Below are 11,154 nucleotides of genomic sequence, written 5' to 3'. Positions count from 1 at the left end.
CCAAATGCTTTCATCTTCAACCTATAAAAAATAAAAAAACTTGATTTTTTTTTTCCTTCCCAAAACCTATTATCGTCAATCTCCTTTTTACCTTACTCATCATTTCAACCTACAAATGCCCTCACCTCTGTCTACCCCTTCGAACTAGGTTCATTGTCAAGTGGCGAACCACAAATCAAGTAACATAGGTCCCAACTACCCACGTTTGTGGAACCTCGACATCCCACACGTCACTTTTCATAAGTATATATATAACTGTGAGCGATAGTCCCACATCTCCTGGGCATCATGACCTTGAGCTACACATAAATCTGGGACAATCCTCACCTTATAAGCTGATTTTGTGAGGATGACTAAGGCCCATGAGTTTCTACACTACCTTCCAAAATGGAGCTTTGCACCAACCCTTCATTAACACTCTATGAAGGGCTTTGCAAGATGGATGCAGAAGAGTTTCAAATATTTATAATCAATTTACATCAAAGCTGCTTCTCGCAAATACAAAAATCACTAACAAAAGACATTTAACATTAAGAGAATTTCATAAAAAATAATTTTTTATATGATCGAATCAAATGTACTTTCATGACTACTTTTTTTCGAGAGAAAAAAATTACAAATGTGTAATCCTTTGTCCATGTCAACGATTAAGTGAGGATGGGACCCATTGAATGGTGAGTCCAAAGATAAGTGTGTTAAGCAGATACACCAAGATCTGAAGAACATGAAAAACAGAGAGAACAAAAACTGAGAGGAGACAAAAAGCTTAAACTAATCTAATCCATTGATATACTGATGCATAAAAGTTAAATGTAATAGAATTTGAGTTACAAAATGTAGAAAAGTAATTTTATTGATGATTCTTGTATGAATAATACATGAATCCCAATAAGACACTTATAAATATTGCATCAACCAAGACATGAAAACTGTGAGCGATAGTCCCACGTCTCTTAGGCATCATGACCTTGAGCTATATATAAACTTAGGGCAATCCTCACCTTACAAGCCGGTTTTGTGAGGATGACTTAGGCCCATGAGTTTCTACACTAACTTCCAAAATGGTGCTTCGCACCAACACTTCATTAACACTCTACGAAGGGCTTTGCAAGATGGATGCAGAAAAGTTTCAAATATATATAATCAATTTGCATCAAAGCTGCTTCTTGCAAATACAAAAATCACTAACCAAAGACATTTAACATTAAGAGAACTTCATAAAAAATAATTTTTTATATGATGAAATCAAATGTACTTGTCCCATTGAAGGGGGGGAACCATTCAAGTGTGTTATTCCTCTAAGCAGATACACCAAGATCTGAAGAACGTGAAAAACAGAGAGAATAAAAACTGAGAGGAGACAAAAAGCTTAAACTAATCTAATCCATTGATATATTAATGCATAAAAGTTAAATGTAATTTGAGTTACAAAATGTAGAAAAGTAATTTTATTGATGATTCTTGTATGAATAATACATGAATCCCAATATGACATAAATATTGCATCAACCAAGACATGAAAACTAGCCTAATAAAAACATTTTAATTTGTCAGTACTTACAAATGTAGAATATCCCAATTGACATATTTAAATACTAGAGTTTGTCATCCTCTTTGAGGTTAAGGGGGAGGAGGAAAGGTAATAAATTTGGAAGAGTATCATTGAAAAGGAAGAAATATAATAAAGTTGTAAAAGTGATATTTTGCTCAAATGATTTTTTCTTTCAATGCTCACAGATGATAATATCCGTCTACCCAACATATCCGACCTGAATAAATCGGATATGGGAAAGGTTTTCTACCCAATTAAGAATACAAGTAATAGTATCTGATACCATTTATCCAAAAGTTTTGTAGGGTCGGGTATGAATATACGTCATATCCTACCTCATCACCCAACAACAAAAGTATAATTTCATATTTTATATATAAATATATGTAAATAAATAATTTTTTATTATAGAATTTTTGTTATTAAAGTAAAATAAAAAAATCAAACGAGAAGGTAAAAATTTGAGTGACCCAAGAATCGGTTAAGAAGTCCGGTATGATTATCCACCTAAAACTTTGGTAAAATTTTGGATTTGGGTATTATCCTGAAATTCGAGTAAGAAATCGGGTATAGGTGTGTTTGTTTCAATTCGGGTATAAAGTCAATAGAAGTCTTACCCAAACCACAACCAACCTGTTGCCAGCCCTACTCACAGACTCTTCAATGCGAGCCACGTCAAGCAAGCAAGGGTAATTTTGTAACTAATAGGGCTGGTTTTGTAAATTAGGGATGCCCTTCAATACACACAAGTAAATGTGATTGGTGGCTCTTACATTTCTATGAGCCAAAAAAATTTTAATTTGTAGTAACGTTCTTGAAAAGGGGTAGAAGAGAAAAAGAAAATAAAGATGTCAAGTTGGAAGATATCCTTAGAAAAGGAAAGGAAATGAAGTAAAAGTTTTTCTCGAGATTCATAGTGAGATTAAATTCGAGTGAGGTCCACCATTGTGTTTTATTATATAGATATCATTCTCCAACACAACCTTCCATTTGTGATGAGATACAGTGTCAATGATATAATATATCTCATGCACCTTAATACAATGCATCTTATTCTCTAATACAAAATAGTATGAAGCTCAATGACAGGCCGAGGACGAAATATGTCCCGTCTATTTGGGCATGTGATTGCCCGACCTAGAAGGACAGAATGTTATGAAATACTCCTCAGCAGTACAACTTACTACTGGTGAAGGAGTATCGAAAGCGTAACTAAAATAAGAGGGACAAGCATCCTTGAAAATCTTTGAGTACACGCTCGCTCTGCATTTATCCGGGCTTCCATAATAATTCCTACAACAGAACACATCAAGATTGAACGCCAAGCACGAGCTTTTGCATGCCACCACATTTCCATTACCATTCAAGACTTGAAGCTCACGCGGGCAGTGACGATTGATGTCCTTTGAGCACCCTCCGATGTAACAGTTGGATTCGAAGGGATTTGCTGAGACAGAGACAGGAAGGTTGTATCCATCAACCAAGCTGACATCATAGAAATTTGGCTTACCCTGATCGGACTGCACCGATAACTGCACAAGCGTAACTGGAGGGAGACCTATGTTTCCACCACAAGCGAGCCGTCCCGCACAGTCACCTGTCTGGCAGGCAGGTTTGGAGGTTGAAGTGAAATCACACCCAGTTCTGGCCCAGATCCGACCGCTCCATTTGTATGGGGCTCGAATGCGCTTGGTCTTCCCCGAGGGAAGGAAGAAACCACCATCAGCGATCAATGGAGAGCCTGCATTCGATGCAGTTGCGGGCCATATGGGGAAGGGGCACTTGTTGCTTACGTATAACGTGACAAATGTTCCTTGGGCATGGCCTGCACCATCATTTTCGATGGAATTAGATTGTAACCAATTACGAAAATGTCTATCCTACAAAATGAATTTGCATAATTCAAGAAAATAAAATAAAAATCCAACTAGAGAAGTTTATAGATAGTGTAAGAATAATTATATAGATTTACTTCAATGTTTTTGGAGTTACCAGACAACAAATGCCATAGTAGGAGAAGAAGAGAGGATGTTGTAAACTGCTTGAGCTGCTTCATTTGGGTTTACAATGGGATCAGATTGGTTGATAGATGAGCTTTTTGTAGTTGGAATATTTAGAATTTAATATGTTGTTTCTTCTTGGATTGTACTTCAAGTATTAAAACTGGCAATCTTTAGAGAGAAGTATGTGATAGTTTTAAGGTTTGCTTTCATCATTATCACCCTCTTGGAAGAAAATCAAGATGATTAGGTGAAGGGAAATAGACAGATCCAACATTTTTAATATAAACATTGGATCAAATTAAATAACACATGGACTAACATAAGATTTTTTATAAGACTCTGATGAGATGGGAACCAAAAAAGTATATGGCTTTAGACATAATTGAATGAAGGAATATGGTTAGTTCAGCGGATCCAAGCTTTTGGGATAAGGCTTTGTTTATAATCATGTTTGATTGCTTTTAACCAAGATTTATAATCTCATCTCGAGGCAATGTGTGTGATCAGGACCAAGAAAGTCTCGATGGAAACATTTTGAGACAATCTGAAATATTCGCAAAACATTCAATGTAATCGGTCGAAATATTACAAAAGTGTACAATAATTTATTGAAATGATGAAAATATTAAGAAATCTTTCAATAAAACAATAATAAATGATAAAAATGAGATGAAGATACTTATAGGTCACTAAACTATGCGTTGGCATTTGAGAACCCAACAACGAAAAAAGTGATACCGATATAGAAATGACAATAATAGTGTCGTACTAATTACATATAATGTACTTCATGATAAAATAATTGATTAAACAAATAAATTATTAAGTACTACATTTACACATTATTATATTTTATTTTTTAAAATACTTACGAACAAATTACTAATTAAATAACCAAGAAACTAGATCGTGGACAACTGTATTTGTATGTATGTAATTTTATGGATGTGTTAATATGCTCGGAATATTCAAAATATGAAGATATACAAATATCTAGCTAATAATAATTGTTTATTCTAATAAATAAATAAATAAGTAAATTACAAATCTTTTCAATAAGCAATTTATATATTTTTTTTTAATTTTATAAAATTTGATAGTCATGTATAGACAATACCTAGCATGGTAACATAGCACAATATATAAATGAGACAAATTGATGAAAGTTAAGTCCATATCTCTTTAGGGTCGTATAATATCACTAGACTTCATAGTTGATGCTGCAACAACCCACTTTGTGGCAGCTTTCACCTTGGTCCCCTTCTCTTCGGGCCTTGGGTATTCATTTATCAAGTCGTCCCTTCCACTAATGTCCCCTGTGCTCATTTGGTGATGGATTTCACTTTGGTACCTTTTTTTTTTTTTCTGATTCACAAGCATCCCTTTCCCCAAGTCACTCCTTCCTAGATTGAACCCGAGATGTGTGGTGCGAGCTCTGACACCAAATGATACGAACCCAACCAATCCACCAAAAATACCCACACGCATTATTGGATTCTTGTTGAAGGTCTGTTTTAGAGGTGCTCAATGCTGCAAAAATTATTGTCTGCCATATTGAATAGAACAGATTCTTGCTAAAGGTTACTGTTAGAGAAGTGCTCAGCACTGTAACTACTTGTCTGCCACTGGATTGAGTGCTCTGGAAGAAGAATATGGGCATAATTATCAAGACCTCACAAACATCATGGACCCATTGACCCGACAATGGATATAGCATAGCAGTCATTTATACAAGAAGTGTGTGTATTATGTGGATGGTGAAAATGGGTGTTACATCATCAGGAGAATGGATGAGAGGTTGATGAGGGAATATAAGAGAGATTGGCTTTGCTCTTTATTTTCTCATAAGAGACCTTGACATTTCTATTCTTTTGTTTGGGCCCACTGTGAAATAGAACCAAAGGAAGAGAAGAGAAACTTACTTAAACCTGAGTAAAGACCTCGTGGGAAACCTCCATTATTCATTGAAGGTTAATGATCCCCTGCACGTGTGTGTCAAACCTCTATTTATTGAAGCTGCTATTGGCACCCCAACTGTTACTTATTAAACCCTAATTAAAGATTAAAAGACACCGTTCATACATAACAAAAGTTTGGCTCAAATCATTACCTCAACATCACAAAGCATTTCAACACATTCAAACAACTTCAACAGTTGTTTACAATTAGGATTAGGCTCATACAAAATCTTATACCTAACAAATAGAAATCTAAACAAAAATAGAGAGAGAGAGTTTCCATTGGTACCAAACTTTCACTTATTCTCAGCCATTGACTTTATTTTTTTTTAATTGGTGCGTAATAGTAAAAGTTGGGGTGCCAATAGCAGCTCTCGTAATCTATTTGTCCCCATATGGAATCAAAGCTCATAACCAAAAAATACAAGAAAAAATATATACCAGACCTTAACAACCCTGAAATAAAAGATGTAAACTAGATGATATTCATTTCCATCTGATGTGGTGTAACTAGAGATTACAGAACCCAGAGTTGTTCAAAATATATACCAGACCTTAACAACCCTGAAATATCCTCCCTCCCTCCTCCAATCTCCAACCTTCAAAGGAATTTTTTTTTTAAGGAAAAGAAAAGAAATAATTAATGAATTTGAACAACATTCCTATCTTAACCATCTTCAGAATATACACTAAAAGGTGCTACAACTGCAAAACTTGCTTCTTTTTGTTTGCTCCTTCTCGGGCTCCCTACCTAAATTGTGGTAGAACATCATTGTTGTCACCGTGGTCATCTCATGTGGCAACATTGGGGTTTCCCCGGTTGTTGCAATTTGTTCCACATGCATATCATTTGCCTAGGCGACTGATAATGGGCTGTATAGTAATCATCAATGCAACCAAACTGGCAGAACTTCAAGTTGTGCAGATACTCCACCGGTGTCTTGTTACTGAACTTCTCCACCCACATACCCATGCTCACATCTTCCATCTTAAATAGCTACACATTGCATGATCTCAACAAATTAGCAAAAGAGACTTAAATAAAAGAACAATGAAAGTGAGAGTTAATGTAACTTACTCTTAATTTGTGTTTCTCAAACTCAGAAACAACAAATTCTGCAATGTCAGATGACACTACGTAGCCCGGGCCATTTGCGTAGGGTGGATAATCTTCTTCTGGCCATTCCTGAAACCGCCCGAAAAGGTAGTGAGTACTCTCATTAAGATATGGAAACCGTTTAAAGTTCCAAAAGAACAAAACATATAAGCATAATAACATGAATATAAACAGTTAATTGGATGGTATAAGAGAATTTCTGAATAATTTGGAATTTTAATCTAGAGCTGCTATTGGCACCCCAACTTTTACTAATTACACCCCAATCAAAAATAAAGAAAATAATTGAACAGGTGAGAATAAGTAAAAAGTTGGGGTGGTGCCAATAGAACCTCTCTTGTTTGTCTGGTTTTCTTTTTTTTTTTTTTTGTTTTTTTTCCAGATTTCTGTGTTTTGAGTTTGGGATTTTATATGAGCCTAATCATGATCGTAAACAACTACCGAAATTGTTTGAACGAGTGTTATAATGTTTTGTGATGTTGAGATTATACTTAGCGCCAAACCTTTGTGATGTTTTAATCTTTAATTGGGGTGTGGTGGTGTAATAAGTAAAAGTTGGGGTGCCAATCGCAGCTCAACTCTCTTCTAATCATACTAGATAAAATTCGACTGTTGACAGTAACTCATTAGAGAGGTTACCTAGTCTTGCAAAACTGGACAATAGCATGGATTCTAACAAAAAATGAATGAAGACATTGAAATTCTAACTTCTTTGATTTAAAACAGGACAAAGCATGGACTTGAAATTCCAAATATATAAAGACTTAGAAATTCTTTCTCCTGTTCTGCAAGAAAACCAAATCCTCAACTGTAAACTCATAGGTACAAGCAAATATACTAAGTATCTCAGTATTTCAATAGCCGAATGTAACATCATTATCAGTAATTCTCTTTTCATAAATATCAAAATAAAAAAACATCTTCAGTATCAGCAGAATCCAAAGGTCAATCATACCTCGTATGTCACTGCCCATTTACCATAACGCAAAGGCTTGTGAAAGTAATTGATGTTCCCCACATACAAGCTCTTACCATCAGTAACCTTCTTTGCTTCCTCGATCACTGCATCTACCCTGACAAATGTATCATCATCACACTTCATAATAGACCTCGCAGATACTGTACGAACCTGACAAGAATGCAGAGGTTTTGAAGGTGAATATCCTCACATAAAACATACATAATTCTAACTTCTAATCTAATATCAGGACTTACCCCATACTCACAGATAGCAACAGTCTTCAAAACTACAAGGTCATAGCTATCGATGAAAGGGACTATAACAACATCACCAAAGAACTCTGCTTCTTTCTTTAGTTCCACGTTCACTTCCTTTCTCCCATGCTGTCCAAAACATCAATCCCCAAAAAATTTTAAGCGTCTCCAAATTCAAGTTCAAATATGAATTGAATTCCTTTTTTAAGAAAATACTCCACATAGCGCCCACCCCTACCAATGCCACAAAGAATCGAGCAACCACGTATGAAGATTTGATCAGTTTAGATTGCATCCAAGACTTCCTCACAGCCATCCGTTCTGCAAAATGGTTACCAGCAGAAAGAATACCAATGAAAAGTTCCACGGGTTCATCACGAAGAGGTGGGGCCTTCCATCTACTTGACATCTCAAGATGTTTCTGTGGAGCGAAACTTGGATGTGATGTGGGCAACGAAGCAGCGAATAGGGAATGGACTTCAATGTCCCCATTTAAAGATAACCCTGTCGCATCCTCAATAGTGAATCCCTGTTAATATACCAAGAACAATCGTGAGAAATAATTCAGATTTTTCAGTAACCCAATATCAATTTGAAGTCTGTGAGATACTCACGGTGCGATATGGGAAAGAAGTAATGTGCCTCCCATCTACACTAACGTGATAACCTTCTAAGCCGGCACGAAGGGTAAGAACAAACAATTTTCCCTCAGCAAATGGGAATGGCCAATCAACATTAACCTCCTTTGTTCGGCCTATCAGCCGATTTAACCACCATGTTGCCTTTGATTCCTCCATGTGATTGTCATCATCACGGATCCACTTCTCACACTTCACCTGCCCATCAACTACACATAATCCAAAGAATTAGTCAAAAAGAAAAATACCCCGGTTGAAGTAGATAGGGTTTCGTAAAGTGGAAGACGAAATCATGCAAAAAGATATCAATTCTCCGTTCAGTTTAATTTTGCATAATTCCAGGAATTCAAGTAGTTCAATCATAGACACCATGGTTTAGAATATCAGAATGTATCGGTCGATACATATCAGCAAAGACCGATACGAAACATTGACCCCAAAACATTCAATGTTTTGGGTATGTACCGAACAATACAGTACAGGTTTTCTCACTAACCAAAACATTCAATCGATACAACATTTTAAACCTTGATCCACACCAATTGTAGAATCAAACCCCTTAACCCAAAAAATTTGGGGGTAGGGTGAAACAAAATTTGTCTTCCATTCAATTTTGTCACACCCATGTCTTCTATTAATTCTACTACTCTCACTAACTCAATAAAGAACCAAAATTTGAGAAATTCTTACAGTTTTGACCCAGAAAAAAAAAAAACGGTATAATTTTTCCAGTTATTGATATCCAAGATAATAATTTGGGCAGCAATTAAACAGAGACGTTCGTCAAAAACACCGTACCAGTTTCTTCATCAGCCCTAGATTTCCACCCCTCACACCGAAGAGCTGAACCCCACTGCATTCTGTAACATGTGTTCTGCTCGATTACTGGTTTCCCACTCCAATCCCCCTTCAACCTAGGATTGATGTGCAGAATCCTTGGTGGGTCCTCCCCATCCACTGTCTTCAACCCCTGCAACTCCATCATAAAATGCGACACCATGACCGCCTCACCCTCATCTTTCACAAGGGTTATCTTTGGGTTGTACTCGACGTGAGGTGGATTCGGTTTCCCGATAAGCGTAATATGCGATCCCAACGTCAATCCACATGGAATCTCCAAAACTTTAAATTTGTTCCTGAATTCCGACTCAGAAAGCGAAATTGAAGAAGGGCAAGATTCGGATCGATTCTTCTTCAACTTGTTGTCCTCCGCCTTATCGACACGAAGTTTCCCCGATTCGAGTTCTTCCCAAAACTTCTTCCCTATCTGCCAAGCATCTCTTGCATACTTCTGAAGCTCAGAAAACCCATCTTCAGTATTGTTTGAAGAATTCTTCTGAAAGATCAAACCTGAAACGATTTTGTTCTTTCTCTTGAGAATTCTCTGCTGAGATGGTTGAATCCAACTCCGATTAGAGGGTCGAATTGGGGAACCTTTCTCCTCCATTTCTTCTTCGCTTTCAAGTGGGAGAGATAAAGCGTCATTGAGAACTCCATTGAAACCCTCTTTAGGTACGGAAGCGAATCCACTACGAAACACAAAAGGAATTTCGAAGCTCATAAAAAGCAGATAAAGAAATCCTAAAAATATTAAAATCTTAACCGATCTTCTTCGACTCAGAGACAAAAACGTGTCGAACTTCGCCTTCTTCATCTTCTCTCCCACGAAAACCCCTCAAATCTTCAACCCCTAAACACTATACATGAAAAACTCAAGCAAAGGTTTTTAAGGAATTTCAATTTCGATTATGGCAAAACCCTAAATTCCAAGAAAAAAGATAAATGTTAGGTGTCAGCAGTTCAGGAACTCCGAACTCGCCGAAGAAGAAAGCCGTTTACTGTCAAGCTCGAGCTTCAAAAATCAAATTTATAAAAATTGCATATTTTAAATATAAAATAAAAATAAAAAAGAATATTTTTTTTAAAAGGCCAGGAAAAGCGACCACCGACGTTTTTTCTAATGCCCTTGTTGGTTTGAAATTCCTTTTTTGGTAATTAAATTAAATTGTATTTAGATTTCTTTCGTGGAGAAGTCCGTCATAAAAATTAAAAATCAGTAATGGTAGATTAAAATATAAAAGATATTGAAGTCAGGTGGATCCACCTTAGTACACACATTTAATACTGTCAAATCAATGGTGTTTATTATATGGAACCCATCAGCGTATAATAATCTCATTGATTTTAGAAAAAAACTGTTGAGGAACATTTTCCTTACTATCTTAGTAAGATTTTAAATTTATTATGGGTTATTTTGCTCAAATGGATTATCATATTAGTTATTCAACACAATAGTCCTGTAAATTTCATTAAAATTTTAAATAAATAAATATATAAATATTATTTTGAACTTAATCCAAAGATTTGAAATTTAAAATTAAAATTCAATGAAGAGTAGGAACAAATAATTTGTTTTGAATTTTGTCGTCTACAAATGTAAAGCATTAGATCATGTTTTTTGATGTCACAAGATAAATCCAAAGACTCTTAATAAGAGTGAAAATCCTTACTAACTTAGTAAGATTAGTTGGACTCAAAATTATTTAAAAACTTCAAAAAATTAAATAAAAATTACTTTTGAGGAGGAGTTTCAATCATGAATTCAATGGTTGTTGGTGGATCGATCAAGCTATTCTCACAACAGAAGCAGATCATATTGTACCAATAGAGG

The 11,154-nt window shown here is 35.7% G+C and overlaps 2 protein-coding genes across 2 annotated transcripts; both read right to left on the bottom strand.

Moving 5' to 3' along the window:
• Positions 1-2,456: 2,456 nt before the first annotated feature.
• LOC147401170 (Pathogenesis-related thaumatin superfamily protein) lies at positions 2,457-4,412 on the bottom strand. The gene is made up of 2 exons (XM_086441558.1): positions 3,545-4,412; positions 2,457-3,377 (listed from the first exon to the last, which is right to left on the bottom strand). The coding sequence occupies exons 1-2, from the start codon at positions 3,606-3,608 to the stop codon at positions 2,665-2,667; spliced, it is 777 nt and encodes a 258-aa protein (XP_086297684.1). The 5' UTR covers positions 3,609-4,412; the 3' UTR covers positions 2,457-2,664.
• Positions 4,413-5,970: 1,558 nt separating this feature from the next.
• LOC147401169 (hydroxyproline O-galactosyltransferase GALT6-like) lies at positions 5,971-10,353 on the bottom strand. The gene is made up of 7 exons (XM_086442350.1): positions 9,282-10,353; positions 8,460-8,692; positions 8,084-8,374; positions 7,846-7,974; positions 7,586-7,759; positions 6,592-6,699; positions 5,971-6,510 (listed from the first exon to the last, which is right to left on the bottom strand). The coding sequence occupies exons 1-7, from the start codon at positions 10,135-10,137 to the stop codon at positions 6,301-6,303; spliced, it is 2,001 nt and encodes a 666-aa protein (XP_086298476.1). The 5' UTR covers positions 10,138-10,353; the 3' UTR covers positions 5,971-6,300.
• Positions 10,354-11,154: the final 801 nt, after the last annotated feature.

Source organism: Akebia trifoliata, chromosome 5 (assembly GCF_017979445.1).
Source record: "Akebia trifoliata isolate Shusen 1 chromosome 5, ASM1797944v1, whole genome shotgun sequence".
Lineage (NCBI taxonomy): Eukaryota > Viridiplantae > Streptophyta > Magnoliopsida > Ranunculales > Lardizabalaceae > Akebia > Akebia trifoliata.
Note: the sequence above shows the minus strand (reverse complement) of the source record. Positions and strands in the feature narration are given on the sequence as shown.

Excerpts from the sequence above, each read along its gene's own strand:
- LOC147401170 (XM_086441558.1), bottom strand. The coding sequence starts at position 3,608 with ATGAAGCAGCTCAAGCAGTTTACAACATCCTCTCTTCTTCTCCTACTA. Across the intron at positions 3,378-3,544 it reads ACTATGGCATTTGTTGTCTG|GCCATGCCCAAGGAACATTT; the intron begins GTAACTCCAAAA and ends ATGATGGTGCAG.
- LOC147401169 (XM_086442350.1), bottom strand. The coding sequence starts at position 10,137 with ATGAAGAAGGCGAAGTTCGACACGTTTTTGTCTCTGAGTCGAAGAAGA. Across the intron at positions 8,693-9,281 it reads TAGGGCTGATGAAGAAACTG|TTGATGGGCAGGTGAAGTGT; the intron begins GTACGGTGTTTT and ends GATTATGTGTAG. Across the intron at positions 6,511-6,591 it reads TTGAGAAACACAAATTAAGA|CTATTTAAGATGGAAGATGT; the intron begins GTAAGTTACATT and ends TGCAATGTGTAG.